The sequence below is a fragment of the Urocitellus parryii genome, chromosome 6 (assembly GCF_045843805.1).
Source record: "Urocitellus parryii isolate mUroPar1 chromosome 6, mUroPar1.hap1, whole genome shotgun sequence".
NCBI classification, from domain to species: Eukaryota; Metazoa; Chordata; class Mammalia; order Rodentia; family Sciuridae; genus Urocitellus; species Urocitellus parryii.
Window position 1 is genome coordinate 55,870,101 of NC_135536.1, and position 18,091 is coordinate 55,888,191.

Sequence of the window (18,091 nt, forward strand, 5' to 3'; positions counted from 1 at the left end):
ATGATCTGTTTTGTAAGGGAAATGGGAAAAGAAGTATGCTTGTATTTTTTAAGAAAAAATGGAGCCATCATCTAATAAAATAATTACTTACAGAGTAATAAATTAAAGAATGAAAGAGAAGGAAATGCATGCAAAATTTATCTGAATGCACTTATTATATAATTTCTGTTCCAGAGTCAAATGAATACTTATTAAAATTTAAAAATTAAATTAAAAAAGTATGTCCCTAAAGACTAAAATGTGAATTTAAATAACTTGGGCCAGGGATGTAGCTCAGTGATAGTGCTTGCCTCACATGCATAAGACCCTAGGCTAGATCTCCAGCACCACAGATAATCATCATCATCATCATCATCATCATTATCATCATCATCTAACTATATCAATTATGTTACTAATGGAATAAAAAAAATTCCACTTGACTCTAAAACCTATGTTCTTATTGTATATCCTTATGAAAAATAATGACAAAAGGATCATAAAACAATGTATTCATTTGTCTTATTATTTATATATTTATCAGTCTTGTTATTTTGAAACTATTATGTCATAAGATAACACAGATTTTCAGACTAAGAAAATATATATTTTTATCAAAAATTTTAAGTAAAAGCCCCTTTCCTCTCTCTCTTAAAAAGAAGGCATTTCCTGCCTTTCCCTTCTGAATTACCAGCAACCTTATGGGGATCTCTAAATATTGTTTCCTAGCAAAAGGTGCCAGAATCCCTCTGAGGAATGGGTGGTAGCGTTCATGGGGAAGAAAATGTAATAGAAAAAACAAAGCATAGGATGCTTGAATCTGATATATGAACTGTGATTATATGACAAAAATATGCTTGTTTTTAGGATATAAACACAGAAGTATTCATGAATAAAAAGACATAATGTATGCAACCTACTTTCATATGACTTTGAAAAAATGAGAAAGGATGATAAAAACAAATGGAACAAAACATCAAAAATTGGCCAATTTTGAAAAAGGAATACAAGAACCTTGTTATTCTTATACTTCCGTAATTTTGATAATATTTTAAATTTTTTCAAATAATTTAATAATTTTTCACACTTTTTTAAAAAAGCAAAAAACTTTTTCATAGCCTACATTTTAAAAGCAGAAGGATCTCAAATAAATAACCTAACATTGCACCTCAAGGAAATAAAAGAATAAGATCAAACTAAACTCAAAACTAGTAGAGGAAAAGAAATAATAAGGATCAGAGAAGAAATAAATAAAATGAAGACTTAAAAATACAAAAGATCAACAAAAATAGTTCCTCTTTTTTATTTTCAATTTTTTTTTTAACTGGAGATTGGACCCAGGGTCACTTAACCACTTAGCCACATCCCCACCCTTTTTTATATTTTATTTTGAGACAGGGTCTTGCTAAGTTGCTTAGCGCCTGGCTGAGTTGCTGAGGCTGGCCTCAAACTTACGATCCTCCTGCCTTAGCTTTCCAAGTGTGCCTGGTAAGGGTTGCTCTTTTTGTTATTTATTTATTATTTTGTGTGGTGCTGGGGATGTAACCCAGGGCCTTGTGTGTGCACAGGAAGCACTCTACCAACTGAGCTGTATCCCCAGCAAGAGTTGCTCTTTTTAAAAGATAAAATTGTCAAATCCTTAGCTAGACTACAGAAAAGTAGAGATAATTCAAATATAAATCAAGGATTAAAAAAAAACATACAAATGACATCACAGAAATAGGATCATTAGAAATTGTTATGAACAACTATATACCAGCAAATTTGATAACCTAGAAGAAACAGATGGTATCCTGGACATATCCACCTTAGCCAGGAAGAATTATGAAGAAGTAGACTGGAAAAAAACAAGGGCAAAATTGAATCAGTAATAAGAAGTCTCCTATCAAAGAAAAGCCCAGGACCAGAGCCTACACTGCTGAATTCTCTCAAACATCTAAAGAAGAATCAATTCCCATTCTTCTCAAATTATTTTGAAAAGCTGAACAGGAGTAAATCTTGCAAACTTATTCTACATGCACCTTTACCCTGATGTCAAAACCAAACAAGGACACAACATAAAAATAAAAGCCTGGACCAATCTCCCTGATGAACATAGATGAAAAAAATTCTCAACAAAATACTAGCAAATCAAGTCCAACAGCACATCAAAGAGATTCACCATGATATGCTGGGTTTCATCCCTGGAATGAAAAAATGGTCTGATGTGTACAAATCAATAACTGTAGCACTCCACATAAGTAGATATAGAACAATCATTTGATAAACATTACTTCATTATTGAAAACTAGGCAATAGATTTTATTTCTAAATTTTTTTAAAAATTAGGTACAGAAGGAATGTGCCTCCGCATAATACAGGCCATATATAACAATCCAAGAGCTAAGATCATACTTAATGGGGGGAAACTGAAAGCTTTCTAATATTTGAAAAACAATAAGGATGCCCTCCACCTCAGTACTAGGGACTGAACCCAGGGACACTCTACCACTGAGCTATAACCTCAATGCTTTTTTAACTTTTGTTTTCAGACAGGGTCTTACTAAGTTGCTGAGACTTTCTTCAACTTGTGATTCTCCTGCCTCAGCTTCCCAAGTTGCTAGGATGTCAGGCATGTGTCACTGCTCTCAGCAGGATGCCCATCTTTACCACACTTATTCAACATAATATTGGAAGTTCTAGCCAGAGTGATGAGGCAAGAAAAAGAAATAAAGGGCATCCAAAGTGGAAAGAAAGAAGTGAAATTATCACTGTTTGCATATAACACAATCTTATATATGGAAAACCCCAAAGAATCCAACAAAAAACTATTAAATAAATTCAGCAAAGTTGCAGAATACAAAAGTAACATAAAAATAGTAGTATTTATATATGCCAATAGCAAATTATCTAAAAAATAAATTAAAAGGCAATCTCATTTACAATAGTTATAAAAAATCCTAGGAATAAATTTAATTAATAAATTTAACAAAAGAGGGGCTGGGGATGTGGCTCAAGCGGTGGCGCGCTCGCCTGGCATGCGTGCGGACCGGGTTGGATCCTCAGCACCACATACAAACAAAGATGTTGTGTCCGCCGGTAACTAAAAAATAAGCATTAAAATTCTCTCTCTCTCCCTCTCTCTTAAAAAAAAATTTAAAAAAGATCATAAATTTAACAAAAGAGCTGAGAGACACTGTAATGAAAACTATAAAGCATTGATGTAAGAAATTGAAGAGAATACCAAAAAATAAAAAAGGGGGTGGGGGGGTGGAGACATCCTGTGTTCTTGGATAGGAAGAATCAATATTGTTAAAATGTTTATAGTACCCAACACACAAAGTAATCTACAGATTAAATGCAATCCCTATCAAAATACTAATTACATTCTTCACATAAGCACAAAATAATTCTGTGTATGCAACCACACACGCACATATACACACAAATAACCAAAGCAGGAAGTTTTCTTCAGCAGAGGGCTGACTTCAAAATACACTACAAAGAGGTAGCCACTAAAACAGTAATACTATGCATTAAAACACATTAACACACACACGGGCCAATGATCCCACAATTAAACACATGCATCCATAGCCCACCGATTATCAATGAAGGTGCTAAGAATATACATTAGAGAAAGGAAAGTCTGTTCAACAAATGGTGCTGGGAAAATTGGAAAGCTACATGTAGAGGAAAGAAATGATACCCCTCTCTCACCAGTTACAAAAATCAAGTCAAACTAAACTAGACTTACATGTAAGGCCTGAAACTATGAAACTAGTAGAAAGATAAGTGAAATGCGTTAGGACATTAGAGTGAGCAGGTATTTCTTGGATAAAACCTCACAGCATAGAAAGAAAAAGAGACAACCTATAAAATGCAAGAAAATATTTGCAAATTATATATCTGACAAGGGACTAATATCCAGAATATAAAAGAAACTCAAAAAACTCACAAAACCCCCAAATAGTTCAATTGAAAAATAGGCAATATAACTGGACATTTTTTCAAAAGAAGTCATACAAATGGCCAACAGGTTTATACAAAAAATGTTCAAGATCACTAATCATCAAGGAAATAAATGCAAATCAAAGTCATAAAAGATACCATCTCACTCCAATTAAAATATCAACAATGAAAAATAACAAAGTTCATAAGTGCTGGTGATTATGTAGAGAAAAAGGAGGACATACACAATATTAGTTTAAATATAAATCAGTATAGCCATTATGGAAAATAGTGTAGTTTCCTCAAAACAAATTAAAAATGGAACTATCATATGATCCAGAAATCCTCTGAGTACTATATACAAAGGAAATGAAATCAGTGTGTTGTACAGGCATCCACCACACTCCCATGTTTATTATACCACTATTCATAATAGTCAAGAACCAGAAACAAACTATACCTTAAGACAACCAAGTTAGAGATGAGGAAATGCTTTCCTTTATAGAATTCTAGCTAGTAAACACAGAAGAAATGACAGAGAAAAATCGCCACTTTTAAAAAATATTTATTTATTTAGTTTTAGGTGGACACAATATCTTTATTTTATTTTTATGTGGTGTTGAGGATGGAACCCAGCACCCAGCGTACTCCAGGCGAGCATGCTACCGCTTGAGCCGCATCCCCAGCCCCCAAAAAACACCACTTTACAACCACTAATGTAACAAGTCCAGCAGTCACCATCAATACCTGCTAACACCATCAGGTAAGAATTTGAAGGGGAATTTGATAATGAAGATATGAGGTTGCCATCTGAACTCAAAACATAATAATAATCAGGCTTAGCATCACTAAAAGTGGGATAGCCAGATATAATGTATTTTATGATACAATGCAATAGGAAGTATACAATATCATCACATAATGAATGAACGCATGAAAAAGAACATGGATCTAATCAAGATTACATTTCACTATCAATTTATGGAAAACTTGGATAGCAGTAAGTTAAATTGCCTAGTACAATTGAAAAAATAGGCAGTAGACCTAAATGAACATTTTATCAAAAGAAGTCACACAAATGGCCAACAGGTTTATACAAAAAATGCTCAACATCACTAATCATCAAGGAAATAAATGCAATCAATCAGAAAGCAATTGACCAAATCAAGAATATGGGATAACCTACTACACAAATGACCTTGGTTATTCAACAAATACATGGCATGAAAAAAACAAAATAGGAATGGGGGCAGTGACTGGTAGAGATTAAAAAAGATTTAAGAGGAGAAATAAACCTTAGTGTGTAAACCTTGTATAAGTCTTGACGCAATTCTACAAATCTTAATTCAAGGCAATGAATAGTAACAAAAAAATGTTTTTGAGACAATTATGGAAGTCTTAATATAGGTTGGGTATTAAATATCACCAAAGCATTAAATTTTTAAGTGTATCAGTGTTGCTTATATATTTTTAAAAATTTTCGCACTGAGCTGCACCCACAGCCCATCTTTCTTTCATTCTTTCCTTTTTTTTTTTTTTCTTGTTTTAGAGATAGTGTCTAAGTTGCCCAGGGTGATCTCTAATTTGCAGTCTTCCTGCCTGTACCTCCCAATTGGATAGAAATATGGATCTGTGCCACTGTAAATTCCTAAATTTCTGAAGTGTTCTTATCAGCTAGAGATGCAGCCTCATTTACTGGCCATATCACATGCTATCTTTAATTTTCTTTTAAATACTGAGCAAAAATCATGCATGGTGACACATGCCTGTAATCCCAGCAGTTCAGAAGGCTGTGTCAGAAGAGTTGCAGATTTGAGGCCAGCTTGAGTAACTAAGCAAGACACCGTCACAAAATAAAATAAAAAGGACTGAGGATGTAGCTCAGTAGTAAAGTGGCTCTGGGTTCAATCCCGACAGTTCAAAACCAACCAACCAATCAACCCAGTGTGAGTAAGTAGAAGTAAGATTAGCAAACTTGCTTACTAGTTGAAGCTGTGTGATGGGTACATGGAGGTTATGTTTCTATGAAAAAAAGAAAAAGCTTGGGAGACATATCAAAACTCACTTGAGCTGTTCTAGCACTTTCTTCATCACAGCACAATTTTATTCTTAGCCTTGAGTTCTGGTACTAGAAGGACTTTTTTTCTTTTTCTTTCTTTTTTTTTTTTTTTTTTGCATTCCATTGAGTTTTCTGAGGATTCCTACAATCCATTCACACTTTCACACCCATGACTGCTTCAAACACAAGAACCATGAAGTTATTTTATGAAAGAACCCAAGAAGCATAGATGATATTCTCTGCCAAACTAGCAGTCTTTTAATTCTCATTCCCTGGGTAAGGTAGGTTTAGGAGGGTGGATCTGAGGTATTGTTTATCCATTTCCAGTAAAAATGTAGGATATGGCTTATTTACCTTCCCTCATGTCTTTTTTTTTGGGGGGGGTGTCAGGGATTAAACCTAGGAGTGCTTAACCACTGAGTGATAACCCAGACCTTTCTATTTTTTTTTTTTTTGAAACAGGATTTTTGCTAAGTTGCTGAGGCTGGCTTTGAACTTGCAATCCTCCTGCCTCAGCCTTCTGAGCTGCTGGAATTACAGGCATGCCACTGCACCCAGCAACTGTGTACTGACAGATTTTCAATGACTTCTGGGTAATATGAAAGCTGACTGTGAATGCCTTATAATAAAAAAAGGCAGAATTGAAAAAGCAACCACTTTGCAAAGAAATTTGAATTTCAATATTTTAATATGCATAATCCTCAAAATGCTTTATGACACCTGTAATATACTTATGGATGTATTTGTTAAGTTCTAACCTCAATTTTAGGAGTTGTCCTCATCAACAATGCAGTTAAGACATAGTTTGCTGGCATTCTAACTGCTAAGCTCATACTCAAGGCAAATACTAGAACTTTTTATTCATAATTTGATTGACACCCAATTTTTGCTAATTAGCATATTAAAGGTCAGGCCCATGTATTGGGGAAATGGCTTATAGACTAATATAGTATTAGAAATTTGTTCTTTCTAGTGATATTGAAGATAGAACCCATCCAGGCCTAGAAATGCCCACTTTCTTAAAGATGGCACAGCACCTGAGTCTCAATCACTGTTTACAACCCTTTCACTAAAGTTGGTTACTTGATAGTGATCATAAAAGGGAATCAAATGGGATATTGCCTTGTCTGCTAGAGTAAACCTTTCTCAGGAGGCTGGTTCAAGAATCTAAAAGGACAGAAAACTAAAACTGCATTGAGTATACTTTTGTGCTTGTTTGTTTAGTAAATGTCTGAATGTGAGGCAGATTGTGGCCTAAGACATGTTTTATGGTAATCTGGTAATGAGGATGTAAGGGAACTGCTACCCCAAATCCATTTCAACTTTAGAAGCTGCTATCTATGTAACCAAAAAGAACCCGAGTTGAGGCTGAAAAAATAGATTGGTTCAGTTCACAACAATCATATGATACACATTTAAATTTTTAAATTTTATTTAAACACTTGACATTAAGTGAAATTCAATCATAATCATTACAGAGCATTACCACAATATTCACAAAGAATTTTTAAAATAAAAGACAAAAGAATACAATCTTCAACAAGTTAAATGCCACTTTACTATGTAAACCAAAATAAAATAAAACCCTGATGCTAAAAAGGTACATATTCAGAGGTAAAACAGATACAAAAACATTTAAACATTGACATTATCCACATTCTTTGCAAGAGAGTACAAATATTAGTACCCTACATCTACAAAATTTCAGAATCCTGTTAAAATCAAAACCATCTCTGGTTTATGATACAGCACAATTCATAAGGCAAAAATATAGGCATTATCATCCAGTTCTTTAATTTCACTTGTATTTTAAGGCAAACTTGGAACTTTTTGCTTAGTATTTTAAAATGAATGAAACTTTACACATGATAACTTGACAAAATTAACAATAAATTATCTCTAGTTAAATATGTATAATATAAAAGACATATGGATAACAATTTTTCTCTCTGCAGAGATGTAAACTGGATTTTTATTTGACTCCATATTCACACTAGTAAAATTTGTAAACCTATAATATTTAAAATGTACTTATTGTATTCCTGTCTCATCAATTGTGTCTACATTGAAACAATATACTGTAAGCGAAAAGTCAATATATATCCAGCCACAGAATCGTTATCTAATTAAATCATGTCTAATTAAAGTGCTGTTTATAAAAGGAAGAAAGGTTAAAGAGTAGAACTGGATGTTAACTTGACATGAGACATTTATAATTTCTTAACTTTCGACTACAGAGGTTATAGAGGTTATCACAAGTTTATTGAACTTTAAGCAGTAAATTTACTGTAGAATCTGATTTTCCTGAAAATGAGCACTTAGGTGACAATACTAGGAATCCAACACCAAAACTGAAAATTAACACAGCATGATATGTACATATATTTTCCTCAGTATTAGCCAGAGCTTTGATATTCTAGGAAATAGTTTGGGTTTTGTTTTTTTCCCCCCTATAGTTTTGTTTTTCTTCTAGGAAATATTTATCCAATTTCAGGAAATGTAGAGTTCTATAAGTCAAGTTTTTTATAATTCTTTTTCATGCCATTAAAACCTAATCAGACTCTAAATAATTGTTTATAAGTAATCTAGGTGTTTAGGAAATTATGAAGTTGGAGACAAGGAATTAAATTTATATTTTACCATACAGTTATTGGGGTACAGGACTCCTACACTGCATTTTACTCTTTTAAGTGAAAAGAGTATATCTTATTTATATTTCTAGCCACCACAGAATCTAACACAATATCTCCTTCATAAAAGTAGACCCTCCATATCTGTCAAACCATCAAAATAAACTTTCAAAATGTAATGTCATTTTCCTATCACTTACTTTTTCCTATCACTTGCTGTTACTTCCTATAATATTCATCCATATTTAAAACAATACTAGCAATAACAAATGGAGCTTGTAAGTAAAACTTTGGATTACATTAAAAATTAATTAAATTAGCCAGGCACAGTGGCACATGCCTGTAATCCCAGCAGCTTGGGAGGCTAAGGCAGGAGTATCCCGAGTTCAAAGCCAGCCTCAGAAAATGTGAGGCACTAAGCAACTCAGTGAGACCCTGTCTCTAAATAAAAAAATAAAAAATACAAAAATAGCTAGGGATGTGGCTCAGTGGTCAAGTGCCCCTGAGTTCAATCCCTGGTACCAAAAAAAAAAAAAAAAAAAAAAAAAAAAAAAAAAAGTCAATTCTTTTCCTACATCCAACAAATATTAAATTGCCAAACATTCCTAACAGATTAAATTTTTATGTAATGTAATTATAAAAGGCATTTTTTTTCTCATTTGATTATATTAATTTCTATTCCCCTCTGCATTCTTTTCCAAAATATTTCTGGGCAATTCTAAATTGCTTTAGCTTGCCTAAAGATATATAATCATTTCTAATACCATTAAACCTGGGGATTTATAACCAAACATTTTGATCCTTTTTAACAAGAAACATGTGGCTTTAAATTCACAATTTTTCAGCAAAGTATTCATAATGAAACTTCTCACAAATCTCTAAGAGAAAGCTCTATTGTAAACTTACCAGTTGTCAAGTCATATTAGTAGATGTCATGAACAGTACAAAAGCAACCTTAAAATAAATATATTTCTAAATTTTGAATGTTTTTTTCTTCACAGGTTTTCATAATTTGTTCACTGGTACATGGCTTCTACTATTGCCCAAGATGTTTCACATTTAGTCTTCACCAGATGATATTTAGATTTTTCAAAAATAATTATCAGTATATGCTTTTGACCTAATTTACCAAATAATTATAGGTTTTATACTAACTTGATAGTGGAAACAATACATGAGTTAAACATTGTTAAAAATAAAGCAGTATGAATGTATTTACAATTAAAATAATTTTCTATAGCCTTTCAAATTCCCTTATCTTCTAGGAGAAGGAAATAAAAAACAGTATAATAAGATGTATTTAATAATATGATTCATACAAACAAAGACAACTGACTTAGGGGGTTAAACAGTAAGGATGTAGAGGGCTGGGAATATAGTTCACTTGGTATAGTGCTTGCCTCACATGCACAAGGCCCTGGGTTCAATACCTGGCAACCATCCCCCCCACAAAAAAAAAAAAAAAGAAAAGAAAAGAAAAGAAAAAACAACAACAGAAAACCAGTAAGTATGTAATGGAATCTATTTTAAATTGCTTTTCTTTATATAAAGTTTAGGCCAACCACAGTAGTGCACCTTATTACTATTCAACAGATTTATTCAAAGCAATGAAAAAAGTTATTGCTATATATCATTGTTATTCAGACAAGCAACATACAAAATACTCATTTGATTTTATTAGTAGCTCCTGTTGAGTTCTAAGTTAGAAGAGACTAAAAATCACTTGCAAGGTTTTATAATCTGTGCAAATATTCCTAAAGCATGATACTACTTTTTTGATTAAAGATGATTTTACATAGTTTTGTAGTATATAGTCAACTCTACAACAGGTAGTTTATGGAAGAACAAGGAAAACTGCAAATTACCTGGTTATAGTTTTTAAGAAATAACATATATGCTAACAACTGAACCTATGTTTTATAATTACAAATGGCTTCTTAACAATAGTTTTAGAATATCATGGCACTTAAGAATGCTGTATGAATTATTAGGAAAAATGTACAGTGGTATTGCAGAGACTTTATAAACAGATAGTGGGCAAGAAAAAAACTAAGAAAATAAAAACAAAATGACTACAGTACCCAAACACAAGTACCAACATCATAAAAAACTGCAAGTTAATGTGTTTAAGACTTACAGACATTTACTAAAACATGCTAAAATAAAATAAGTTAACCATATCTTTTAAATAAGTGTTTACTGGCTAATGCAAACAATTTTGTTTTAAAAGATAATTTCCTTAATCAAAGCAGAACTAAATTAGAACCATTAGTCAAGTAAACATCGAGTTCCAGTTTTCCTCAATAACTTTAAAATATTCAGTTACCTAAGAAATGTACAAAGTAATGCATAACTGCCTGGGGCTTATATTTAATGCATATATTTCTGTTTTTCAGAAGGATGTAATCCAGCAGAAGAACAAAGAAGACCAAAAGTGTATCTTTCTTTAAATCACTATTCAGTAACCATGAAAAACCTAACAGGCCATTTAGATGATTTTTGGATGTTAACATTAGTGTACTCACTAACATTTTTAATAAGCACAAACAAATTAAGCCTGTAAAATGAAAAACACTATCAAATTATGCCATGCATGTCATACCAAACATCCAAAAGAACATCTATTATAGCCTTGTTATATAGATCCTACAGTTAGCACCATTTTTATATCTGAACACTTGGAAAATGCAAACAAAGATCTTAAAAAAAACTAAAATTATTATAAGTTTACATGAAAAAAATCAATAAGCACTAAGGTTGGTCCTAAACACTTTCAAATATTTACATCAACACTGGGAAGCCTGTTGTACTACTGAAGAAAAACTAAAACAACTGGTATGATCAGCTCATTCTATCCATGCTTATCATAGCACAGACAAGTAACTAAATTCACCCAGCATTAACCTGCACATATACAAAAGGCATAAACAGTAAGTATCTGGCTTCTTAAAACAGGGCCCCAAATAGGACAATAAAACCAATTGTCTTGCAAATATATTACACCACTAGCCCTAAAACCAATTTAGCAGGAAGAATATTCAGATGACTCACTATGACATGTTATTTACAACCTTTAAAAGTACCAAAAGTAAAAGCAGCCCTTTGTTTTAAAAATGTGAAGCATATGAATTTACATACAACAAGCAGTATAAACAATCTGTCCAATCATTCAATACACTTCAGAATCTAAAGCCTCTCTCGTCCTAGTAAATCATGATACATATCAAGGAAAGAGAGCTAAAAATAAAAAAATTAAAAAGCAGCAAGGTTTTCTCCATTTAGGAACATAAAACAAGTCTATCTCAGTCTTGGGAAAGAAGTGCACAATTCAATTGGCAAGGTCTTTCCTTTTTCTTCTTCTTCTTTGATTATTGATTTACTGTGTAACCAAGAGCAACCAAAACTACTTGTCAATTCAAAGTACCCAACAAAACTTTGAGTCTTCATGCCACTTCAAGTTAAAATAAAAGCAATGTAGCTTTTAGTTTTCAGAAAACTGGACATCCTTTTGTGTGGCACAAGTTTTACTACCACATAATTTCCAGAAGTTCACTCTTATCAAAGTGCAGTTAATCCAAAATTGCATCGACAGTATATCATGCCTGCTGAATCCAGCCACGTATCTGAGATAGGGTCATATTTCTGCACTGTGTTCAGATAGGAAGACCCTGAGTGACCCCCAACTACATAAAGGTAGTTATCAATTACTGCAGCACCAACTCCTAGGAAAGGTAGATAAAAAGAAGACATGTTAGCTATGAAGTCTATTTTTTCTAAAAACCAATGTGTACTTTAATGTTTTCTTAAAATATATTTCAACAATTTAACAAGCAACATAGAAATACATTTAATAGAAAAACACATCCTTAACATAAGAGTCAAATTATTCTTTTACCTCTGATCTCCAATCCTACTCTCCACACCCCTGCCCCCAACAGCAAAGTACTATTTAAATTTTGATTTTTAATGAATTGTATACATTCACAGGGTTTAATGTGACACTTTAATATACGTACATAATGTTTAATGATCAGATCACGGTAAACTATGGCAGAAAAGTATTATTAAGGCATTTCTATATGCTTTAAAATCCATTTATATTTATATATTTTCTAGAAATCATGCATTTCGTCAGGTTTTCAAATATACTGAACTATATAATTTATGCTTTTAAAAATTATTCTTTATATATATATATATATATATATATTATTCTTTATATATAGTTTGAAAAAAAGAACAAGTCTACACAAAATTTTAAGTTATTGTTTTTAAGGCTTTCCCTATCAAGAATGCTGAAAAAACTGATTACAAACAAACTCTGAAATGGTTAACTCCATTTTGTTCTGTTAATTTCCTTTTGATATTTATGTTTTAAGAGTTTCTTTAACTTAAAACCTGCCCCTTAAAATAATGTCATTTGAGTTTGGGTTAAAAAATAATTTTCCTCCCTCATTGTTACACAAAATTACATATAAGAGTTTGTGAGGGGAAAGGGGGAAAAATAAAAACAAGGGAGAGAATTAAAAAACAGCAGATGGGGTAGAGAGGGAAGATGAGAGGGAAGGGGAGGGGGGATAGTAGGGGATAGGAAAGGTAGCAGAATACAACAGTCATTAATATGGTATTATGTAAAAATGTGGATGTGTAACCGATGTGATTCTGCAACTTGTATTTGGGGTAAATAATGGGAGTTCATAACCCACTTGAATCAAATGTATGGAAGATGATATGTCATGAGCTTTGTAATGTTTTGAACAACCAATAAAAAAAATAATTTTCCTTATTTTCAAATGATGTATTTGTTTTTTCTTTAGGAACCCTGAAATCCAACCCCTTTTCTTATCAACTGTGTCCTTTGGGAAGGACAGAACATTCAAAAGTAAATGTATGAATCATTGATGTACAAAACAAAATAGAACAATACAAGGAGTGTGTGTGTGTGTGTGTGTGTGTGTGTGTGTGACAGAGAGAGAGAGAGAGAGAGAGAGAGAGAAGAGGGAGGTTGGGATTATAAAACATACAAATCGATGAGATGTATTATACGGCCAAAAAAAAAAAGCTTCTAGAAAGATATATTCTATTATCAGCATTTCCCAAAATGTGTTCTTTCAAGTTTGAGAAAATGATAATATACCCACAGGTATATTAAAAGCACAGTTAAGAAATCTATGTTGTTTTGCCTAGCTAGTTGTTTTTCAAGTTTATAACAAAAAAAAAGTTTTTCTGGAAAAGTAATACCCTTGTTCTTCTATGGAACTACTATTCCAAGAGCATCACTGTAGAAAGCACAGTCCTATATTTTTATAAATTCATAAATTATTATTACCTGTTCTAGGTTCTTTCATTGGTCTACACACAGTCCACTGATTTTGATGGGGGTCATATCTTTCAATGCTTGACAAATGTGAGACACCATTATGTCCACCCACCACAAAAATAAAGCCTAGCATGACACCCACGCCAAAGTGAATCCTTTTATCAGCCATGGATGCAACCATCTCCCAGGAGTCTTTACTTGGATCATAACGTTCCACACTGCAAAAATTCACATGACAAAAGAATTAATTTACAGATCCTTTGTGTCACATTTTCTGCCAAAGCAAAACTAAAACCTGCCATGGTTTTCACAGTTCAATAAAGAAACAGATACAAACCAAGAGTAGTCTATCCCAAATATTTAGATTTTTGCCAATAAGTTTACAGAATTAAAAGTTTACCTTGTGAATAGGGTTCAACAATAACTGTTTGCTATTCCATTATACAATCATTCTTTAGTATTCATAAGGAATTGGTCCCATAACCCAAGTGGATACTCAATCCCTTATGTAAATGGTGTAGCATTTACACCTAACCTCCCATATACTTTATCTCTAGAATACTTACATCTAATTTAATGTAATGCTATGTAAAAGGTTGTTGTATTATTTAGGGAATAAGAAAAAAATCTGTACATGTTCAGTATAGATGCAATATTTTTTCAAATATTTCTCATCCATAGTTGGTTAAACCCACAGATGCTGAATCTGCAGATACAGAGGGCCAACTGTACTGTTTCAGCAACAGGTATATAAAGGCACAGAACTTAAGACAGAAGACCTGGGATTAAGTACACATGCTGCATTCTAGAGCTGGACTAGCCCTACCACTGTGGCTCTGTGTAAACCTGAATACATCATTTCATTTCACCTGAAAAAACAGCACAACTCAAAGGGTTCATATAATAAAATCAAACAAGAATGCATTCGAAAATTACAAATATTTTTAAGAAAACTAAGGATACACAGATAAGGAAAAGAGAAGGAAGGAAGAGCAGTGTTTTTTCTCACAGGATAATTCATGTGATTTTAGTACAGAGCACACTACAGATTCCATGGCACAAACTGGTTAATCATAATAATTTATGATTGATTTAGGAGAATTTAGGATTAAAGTTTGGTATGCATCCAGAGAACCTGTGGTACTTCCAAGTTTGTTATGGAGACCCATATCAAATCAGAATTTTCAAAAAAGCTTCTTCAGACCATTTCAGAATATTTGTAAGCCTGTTGTTTGCCCTGAAGGGGCTCAAAGGCACAAAGGTAAATTTAATTGAGCTTGTTTTGGTTCTGATCTCACTTTCTGAAAAAGGCTTAGGCATTTGAGATGCTGTTAAGCTCATTCTGGAAATCATAATAGAGACTAGATAACAGTGTTTGTGAAAAGATTTCATGATAAACTCATTAGACCAAAATCATGGGACAAGAAAAGTTGATGAACTCTAGCAAGACTTTAAAAATCCAAGAACATTATCTCAAAATTAAAATACGTAAATCTTTTATTTTAGAAATTTTTGCCAGAAGTTTTTCGAAGAATAGAAATGCTTGTCAGGGACCCAAATACTTTTCATTCAACTAAAGGATCAAAAAAGGAGGAATAGTTTAGATTAAACTGAAATAATGCTGTTTAAACTAAGAAATACTATTGTGCCAATCACTTTCCCTTCTTTAAAACACTAAAAAAAATCAATAAAACACAGACCACTCCAATTATTAAAGATAAAAATCTTTAGAACATCAATTTTCAACAAATGTGCAGGATTATGATTAATATTCCATATAAGCACTAACTTTTTTCTCATACATATTTCTCCTTTATTCAAAGAATATATCACAGAATACAGAGATCTCTAATTCAGATTTTAGCACAACCAAAACACATGTATGATGTAACATGAAAATATGTCTTAATCATAGAATAAGAATCCACCAAGGAATATTTAAGTGAGACTTCAACTTTATAATATAATATTGTATTGGCCTATAGGAATTATATTTCCATATCTTTATTCTATTAAGCAACGTAATAAAGACCTTATACACATATACACATGCACATACATACACCACACGAAATCTAAAAATTGCCAAAATCTTACTTTTACATTTTCTGAGTTTTAAAATGTAGACCATTTAAACAGAATGACTTAGTGTTAATTTAATACAAGGGATGTAATCTTAAGATTCTTTGAATTGCCATATAAACAGTTACATTTAAGAAGCAGGTTAAATTCTCAAATGCCTATCAATATCACTTAAAAAAATTAAAAATGAAGCTCATTGATACATACAAATTATTTAAAACTCAGAAATTATTATTAATAATCCCTTTTAAAAATCTCCCAACATGTACACAATTTAATTATTAATTTAAATACCTGTTCATGTGAGCAGGACCATACCCACCAATGGCATATATCATTCCATCCAATACAGCTGCAGCAAAACAACTTCTTGTCGTAGTCATTGGTGCCACAGGTTGCCATTTTCTTATTTTGGGAATATATTTCTCTACAGATTGTAAATAAGATTGTCCATCATATCCACCTAAAGCATAAAGTTCTCCTGCAAGAACTACTACTCCAAGGGTACTTCGGCTCTCATTCATTCTCTCTAGTGAAGTCCAGGTATTTGTATCAGGATTCCAGCATTCTACTGAATTTTCATGTTTTCTGACAGTGACACCAGGACGCACATTAGTTTCAATACCACCTATAACATACACTTTTTGGTCTAAAACACATATTCCAAATTCATAGCGAGGAATGTTTAAGGGTGCCAAACCAATCCAAGAGTCACTTTGAGGAAAGTACATCTCCACACTAAAGAATAAGCAGAAAAAAATAAATTTTAAAAACCCAAATGGCCCATAAATAAAAATATGTTTAATCTTATCAGTAACCAGGGACATGCAAATTAAAGCCACAACAAACCATGATACATCTTCCAGACTGGCAAAACTGTAAAGATGATAACATCTCTTGGCAAGAATGTGGAGGAAGGAATGCAGATTGTTAGTGAGAGTGTTAACAAGTACAAACAAATCTGGAAAACAATTTCACACTATCCAATAAAGTTCAAGATATGCATGTGCCTTTACTCATCAATTTCATCTCTATGTGTCTACTCTGTTGAACATTTACTGTAGTCAGTTTTGTAGCAGGAAACACATACAGAAAAGTTCTTTGGAGCACAATGCAATAATCCATCAAAAGGAGAATAGTTAAATAAGATGTAGTATATCTGTCCCATGACTGAACAATTTTACTCTTAAATAGGTACACAAGAAAAATGCATATATTTGTATATGTACAAGAAAGTTCACTGCAGTATTATTTGTAATCACCAAATATTGGAAGCAGTCCAAATGTTCATCAACCATATTTACAGCAATGAAAATGAACTGAATACAGCCACATGTACTTGGGGTGAATCTTACATGTATTTTTTTTAATATTTATTTTTTAGTTGGACACAATATCTTTATTTTATTTATTTATTTTTATGTGGTGCTGAGGATCAAACCCAGGGCACATGCTAGGTGAGCACTCTACTGAGGAGCCACAACCCCAACCCCTTACAGGTCTTTTGAGGGAAAGATGATAAACTCAAAATAATATATTTTGCATAACTTCATTTATATCAAGTTCAAAAACATGTAAAACTAATCTCTGGATTAAAAATGTAGATAGTGATTATCACTGGGGTAGGTCAGAGAAGGAGCTCCTGAGTGCTATTCTATTTTTTGAACTGGTTTGTACTGCTCACTTTTATGATAATCCACTGAGTGGTACAAGTGGAATTACCCTCTTTTCTATTTATGTGTAAGACTTTAGTATTTAAAATAAAAAAAAATTCATTGTAAAAGAAAAAATTATGCTATGCTAATACACCATGTCAGTGAAAGTAAATGAACTATTTCCTCATGCAATTGCACAAGAGAATTTCATTTACTGTTCAGTGAAAAAACATCTCCAAGTATATACAGCACTTCCATTTATATAAAAATGTATAAAACCTGATAGTAATTGAGGTTCATTTGACAAGAGGAAAAATTATAATGAAAAGCAGAAGGTTAATACAGAATAATGTTTACTTCTTGGGGAGAGAGGGAGATGGCAAGGAGATACGTGGGGTCTTCAAACGTATTTTTAATATCTATTAAGCTTGTTGGT

The 18,091-nt window shown here is 32.5% G+C and overlaps 1 protein-coding gene across 2 annotated transcripts in view; it reads right to left on the minus strand.

The window, feature by feature from the left end:
* Positions 1-9,198: 9,198 nt before the first annotated feature.
* Klhl28 (kelch like family member 28) overlaps positions 9,199-18,091 on the minus strand; it is a 38,110-nt gene continuing 29,217 nt past the window's right edge. For both annotated transcript variants that reach the window (XM_026412662.2, XM_026412663.2), the window contains 3 exons: positions 16,295-16,738; positions 13,928-14,136; positions 9,199-12,320 (listed from right to left, as the gene is read on the minus strand). In XM_026412662.2, coding sequence (XP_026268447.2) covers positions 12,157-12,320; positions 13,928-14,136; positions 16,295-16,738 — 817 coding nt within the window. In that variant the 3' untranslated portion in view covers positions 9,199-12,156. The remainder of the gene's footprint in view (positions 12,321-13,927; positions 14,137-16,294; positions 16,739-18,091) is intronic.